General features: G+C 30.5%; 1 protein-coding gene across 1 annotated transcript; it reads left to right on the top strand.

Annotated features, from left to right (window-relative positions):
• The first annotated feature begins 5,342 nt into the window (after positions 1 to 5,342).
• LOC107865752 lies at positions 5,343 to 6,074 on the top strand. Its single transcript, XM_016711942.1, has one exon. The coding sequence runs from the start codon at positions 5,343 to 5,345 to the stop codon at positions 6,072 to 6,074; it is 732 nt and encodes a 243-aa protein (XP_016567428.1).
• Positions 6,075 to 6,451: the final 377 nt, after the last annotated feature.

Genomic DNA, 6,451 nt, shown 5'->3' with positions numbered 1-6,451 from the left:
GAGAAAAAAAAAAAAAAAAATAAAAAAAAAAAAAAAGAGGGAAGAAAAACTAAAAATAATATAAAAGAAAAAGGAAAAAAGAAAAAAAAAGTTGAGAGGAAAAAAGGAAAAAAGTAAGGATTGAGAAAATTAAAAATAAAAAGAGAAAAGAAAAAATAAAAATCAAAGTAAAACTAAAAAGAGAAAAAAAAATAAAAGTTGAAAGATATAAATATGGAGTTTTTATCCATTATGATGATCATTTATGTAATTTACTCCATTGATCCGGGACAATTTTAACCCAAAAAAATATTAGTTAATAGGTAAAGGCTATTTTAAGGTAGATTTTTTATTTGGGGCTAAAATTTGAAAGTCACCCCAATTTGGGTCTATTTTTTAGATTCACCCGTGCACCTCTCCCCCTCCCCAATTATGGGCTCACAGATCTACTACAGGCCCACACTATTGTCAGCCCACACCAACAACATGAAATGGATACAGGTTCATATGGAATCCACATGAATACACGATCTGTGTCTTGTCCACGAACTAATAACATCAGCCCGTTTTATTTTAGCAAAATTTACATATATACACAAGGTAACTTTACCTTATTACATAAAATCTCATATTGGAAAAGTAATTACATAAATCCCAAACTAATTACTGAAATCCCCTATTTTTTTTACTTTCTCTCTCATCCCCCTCATACATACAAAAATAACATTTTTTGCTCCATATTTTGTGCACCATTTTTTGCTTTATATTTGTGTTCCTTTATTTACGCCTAGAATCAAGCTAATCTGACTGGGGAGTTTCAAATCAAGCCATCTTTTGCTCCTTTTTTCTGCTTTTCCAAATTAAAAATTATTTTAATTTTTTCTGTAATCCAATTGCATACAACAAAGACATCAAAATAAGCCGATATCGCTGAATCAGCTTGCTCTTTCGCTAATTTAGTGAGTGAATAAGACGAAGAAGAAGTTGATGTTGATGCTAGGTGTTTTGTTGAGGCGGTGGATTTGGCTTAAGAGAGGAGGTGAGCACCTTGTACGAAGTGCTTCTTAGATTGGATGTTGGAGCGATTGCGAAAATAAAGATTGGAGAGGTATTTTTGAGGGATATTGTACATGAAAAGGAACATGAATATTGAATATCATTTAATTTGTGAATGTATGCAGATTGTATAATGTCACATTATACATTCTAATCTTATATACATTATGATATTGGGCATACCTTTTACTTTGTGAATGTCTGCATATTGAATGACATTTACTTTGTAAATGTATGATGATTGTATAATGTCACGTTAACATTCTGATTATTTATACATTATGATATTGTGCATATCTTTTACTTTGCGTATGTCTGCAGATTGTATAATGTCACATTACACATTCTGATTATTTATACATTATGATATTGTGCTGACCTTTGACTTGGTGAATGTATGATCATTGTATAATGTCACATTATACATTCTGATTATTTTTATATTATGATATTGTGCATATCTTTTATTTTGTGAATGTATGATGATTGTATAATGTCTGCATATTGAATACCTTATACTTTTTGAATGTCTGCTATTTGTATAAGGTAAAATTATACATTATGACAAGTTTATAAGTCAGACATGTTGAAAGTTAATTCTTAATATGTATTGTATGACATTATACATTTCTTTATACTATTATTTAAATGTATAATATGTCCACATACATGTGCAAATGGTGTATAATGTCATCTTTATACGTATCAGTTTGCTGCAATCTTTTTTCTCTATGAATTTGAGTTTGTTTATTTTAAGGTCATGAAATACCGTATTGACAAAGTATCGGCTCAAATTAAAATTCATTTGATGTTGAATACATTCAAAACATACCACAGCAAGCGTTTGATAGTTTGTAAGTAATTGTTTTTTACATGTATAACGATGTTATAATTATTGAACGAATTTTTACTTCATTATTTTTTTTCAAATCAAAGACTGCGGTGCCTTTGTTGCTGCCTATGCAGAAATATTAAGTGAAGGGCATCAAGTGCATTCATGTGGTTTTGATGCTGGAAGTCGACGTGTACGCTATGCTTCATTATTATGGCATTACGTAGTGACAAAGGACAACGAAGGGTCCACGGGTGATAATGATGATCCTCCTCGGCCAAGGAATAGTTTTCTCCAAACAATCGATGAAAGTACAATTGTTACTTTAGAGTAGCACTTTTTTATAATAGCCTGGATTGAAACATCTAATTTTTATTTTTGTAGTTGATGTTAAACAGTTACAATGATTCTTGTTCGATGTTAATTTACATTTGTAAATGTCTTCAGTTTGTATAATATCGGTTTGCTGCTATCTTCAAATTGTATGGATATCCTTATTGTTCCTATACATATATCTTCTTGAAGAATTGTTTTGCAATAAATTACACTATATTGTACTGTTACTATATAGTTTGATAGTTAATGAGTTTACCTTACATTTTATTATATATAACGTATAAAAATAAATTACTTTTTAATGTGTTATTGTATATCAACACATTGTATTTTTATTTAACCAAAAAAAAATACATTGTATTTTTACCAGCAGGTAAATTATGATATATGATAATGATCCATTGAACAGGTGTCTCATACGTTTAAATTTATGTATTACATAAAATCATACATGTTGTTAAACGCTCAAGACTTGATAGAAAATAACGAAAATAATTAATATCATACATATGTACAAAGTATAATACAATATCATACATTATTAACATACGGTTAAGGAATTTTACATTTAATACTTTGTGAATGTATCATACATTTACACTAACGTAGAATCTAGAATCATACACATAAAACAAAATGGAAAAAGCAACTTAATTATTCACGATTTATGTTACATGAGTGTACCATTTCTTATGTTGTTTAAACAAAAAAAATAAATGTGGTCAATTAAACGTCAGTGGTGTCAGTTTAACATCATACATGTTAATGTTAACTGTGTAACACACAATCGTCAAATAAATATTTTTAGAAAGAGAATCAACTAAAATGTAATAGTTTATGAGCTAATTTAACACTATTGAGAATCCAAGGGACACTACATACACATATGCCTTATTGTAACTCTTATGATGGAGTTCCTTGCACGAAATCAAGCCTTGTATTTCTTCAACTAGTAAATCAATCATCTGCCACATGCATTCCCTGAATGGTCACTGAATTTTGCCGCCTTCTTCGTTTCGCAATCCTTAAAGCCAGCCTTAATTGTATCCCAGCGAGCATGCTGCAGTATGTTTTGCCATCTCCGATATTGATATGGGGATGTTCATATTGATTTTAAGCGAATTGAAGAATGGAGTATAAGAAAAAATAAATTTCAGATCGTAAAACCAAAAAACAAGACGACTTTACTTTGATGTTTAACAAATATTTGACATTTAAATTTCAGTTACATTTTTTAATCATACCTTAATTAATGTTACATAATTATTGACGTTAATTAAGAAACAGTAAAATAATTTATGATTTACCTTGTCTTAAATATAGGATTAACTGTTTTATCATGCATTCGATCAATGTATGAGGGACGGCCGAATGTATGAGTATATTTACAAAATCGGGAGAGAGAAAGCATGAAGGAATTTTATGCAATTAGTTTCAATAGGTAGTAAATTTATATTGTTTACACTTTATTTTAACGTAACAAAAAGTTAATGTTAAGTCCACATAAAATAAATAATTTTAACAATTGCAACATCACTACTCCACTTACTTGTATCAGTATTTGGAACACCAAGAAACTTATTTCCTTGAATAAATAAATAAGTGTGATATTACTCTTATATATAAATGAAGAATAGGTGTACTACTATTTTGTCTTTTTGTGCAGTACACCAATCTTTCATTTATAAGTAATTATATATTATTATTATTATTATTATTATTATTATTATTATTATTATTAGTATTACTACTATTACTATTATTATTATTATTACTTTTATATTTTTTTTGTACTATTACCAGTACTGTTATTATTATTATTGTTGTTGTTATATTATTATTATTACTTTACTTTACTACTATATATTTTTTACTATTACCATTATTATTATTATTATTATTATTACTACTACTACTACTACTACTACTTACTTTACTTTACTACTATATATAAGTAAAGGTTACTTTACTACTCTATAGAAGTAAAGGTTGAGGTGACTATCAAAAGGAGTTCGGTAATTTTAGTCATCCAACCTTAAGGTCTAAATAAAAATATTATTAAAATAATACATGAGGACAAAATTAATAAATATAAGAAAAAAAATTATATGCATGTGTAACCATTTTATTGCACCATCAAAATGACGACAAAACTAATAAATATAAGAAAAAATTAATATGCATGTGTAACCATTTTATTTCATCATAAAATTATTGAAATACCCTTGGGGTATAAAAATAGGTAATTTAATAAGCAACAAAAAAGATATTTATAAAAAATTACTACCATGTATAATTCAATTACAAAGGTCTAAATAAAAATATTATTAAAATAATACATGAGGATAAAACTAATAAATATAAGAAAAAAATAATATGCATGTCTAACCATTTTATTGCACATAAAAATGAGGACAAAATTAATAAATATAAGGAAAAAAATAATATGCAAGTGCAACCATTTTATTACACCATAAAATTACTGAAATACCCTTGGTAACATTTAATAAGGAACAAAAAGATATTTATAAAAAAATACTACCATGTATAATTCAATTACAAAGGTCTAAATAAAAATATTTTTAAAATAATACTTGAGGACTAATGGTTTCACTTTTATATAGTATAGGCGTGTAATAGGTCAGTATGATAGTTTGAGTGTGTCCTAGACTTTTCATGTATAGTTTGAGGTGGAAAATATAACTTTTCTCTAAATAATGATAAAACTAATAAATTACTATTATTTCTATCTATTATATATAAGTAAAGATTTGGTGTACTACTAATTTGTCTTTTGTGGTACTACAAAACCTTTACTTATATATTCATTTTTTTTTACTATTACTATTACTACTATTGTTGTTGTTGTTGTTGTTGTTGTTGTTGTTGTTGTTGTTGTTATTATTATTATTATTACTACTACTACTACAAAGGTTATTTCGGTAAGAAATATTTTGCAGCTAAATATCATTTCCCACAAGAAATAGTTACGGAGAGAAGGTCCACCTTCTCTCTTATCTTCTTCCCTACTGTAATTGTCCCAATCCAATGATCGAAGCTACATTATCCCACCCTATACCCCTCACCCCTCTGGAGCCTCCTGACAAAGGAGAATACCAAATGGCAATTCAATCCAAAAATGGCATCGTACAGCGACATTGTGAGGGAAACCCTCTACACACCAAATGAACCGCTATTGTCTTTGGAAAACCTATCCTACTCAGAGACTCCACTGACTTCAGATGACGTCATTCCCCTCACCCCAGATGACAAATTGCGGATCTATAAGCCATGGAGATTCTCAGTAATTATCAAGCCTGTGGGGAAGAAATTCGCTCACCAATACTTAAGAATAAAGCTAATTGAGCTATGGAAAATTCAGGGGAACCTTGTGTTAATAGATCTTGGCAAGAAATTCTACACCGTCAAATTTGACTGCGAAGAATACCAAAGAAAAACGCTCCAACAGGGACCATGGTTCATTGCAAGAGCCTATATATCGATTCGCTGCTGGGATCCCAACTTCATGCCCACAGAAAACAAGATCTTGACTACTGCTATATGGGTTAGGTTCCCCCAATTACCAACAAAATTCTATGATAAGGATATTTTGGAAAAAATTGGAGGGAAAATCGGGAAGCTACTCAAGGTAGACGTTTGTACCTCCTCTACTTTGAGGGGACGATACGCGCGTATCTGCATCCAAGCTCCCATGGAAACTCGAATACGGACTTCAGTATTGATTGGCCAGCACTCACAAAAAATTCTCTACGAAGGCGAAGGTTTCCTATGCCATGGTTGTGGTTGTCTTGGCCACACCAGTACCTATTGTAGGAAAGCACAGATCTCCAGGGAGAAGGAACAGGTGTAGCAACCCCAAAACTCTCAACTCCACAGTGATGAATAATCGAAATGGAAAACAGTCTCCTTCAAAAGAGGGAGAGGTAAGAGCACCAATAAAAGTAAACCCTCCATGTCTCAACAAAACCTAAATACGAAAGGAAAAGGTAAGCTCTCTCTTCTACCGAACTCTCAATTAAAGATTCCTTCTGCCCTCTCCAAAGGGAATGACACAATTACGAAAGAGAATGAGAACAAAGGAACAAGGGTTCTGGCCAACCGGATCCTGATCTGAAGGGGAATGGGCCCTCTACCCAAAATCCCATTACCCATGGCCCTAGTTCCAACTCTCCTGGGCCCTCTAATGTTAGAAACTCTAACAACAGACCCAACTTGGGTTTCCTAACC

This window comes from Capsicum annuum, chromosome 3 (assembly GCF_002878395.1).
Source record: "Capsicum annuum cultivar UCD-10X-F1 chromosome 3, UCD10Xv1.1, whole genome shotgun sequence".
Taxonomy (NCBI): domain Eukaryota; kingdom Viridiplantae; phylum Streptophyta; class Magnoliopsida; order Solanales; family Solanaceae; genus Capsicum; species Capsicum annuum.
This window is presented reverse-complemented; position numbering and strand designations above follow the sequence as displayed.

Bases quoted from the DNA above. Each gene is read 5' to 3' on its own strand.
- LOC107865752 (XM_016711942.1), top strand. From the start codon at position 5,343: ATGGCATCGTACAGCGACATTGTGAGGGAAACCCTCTACACACCAAAT.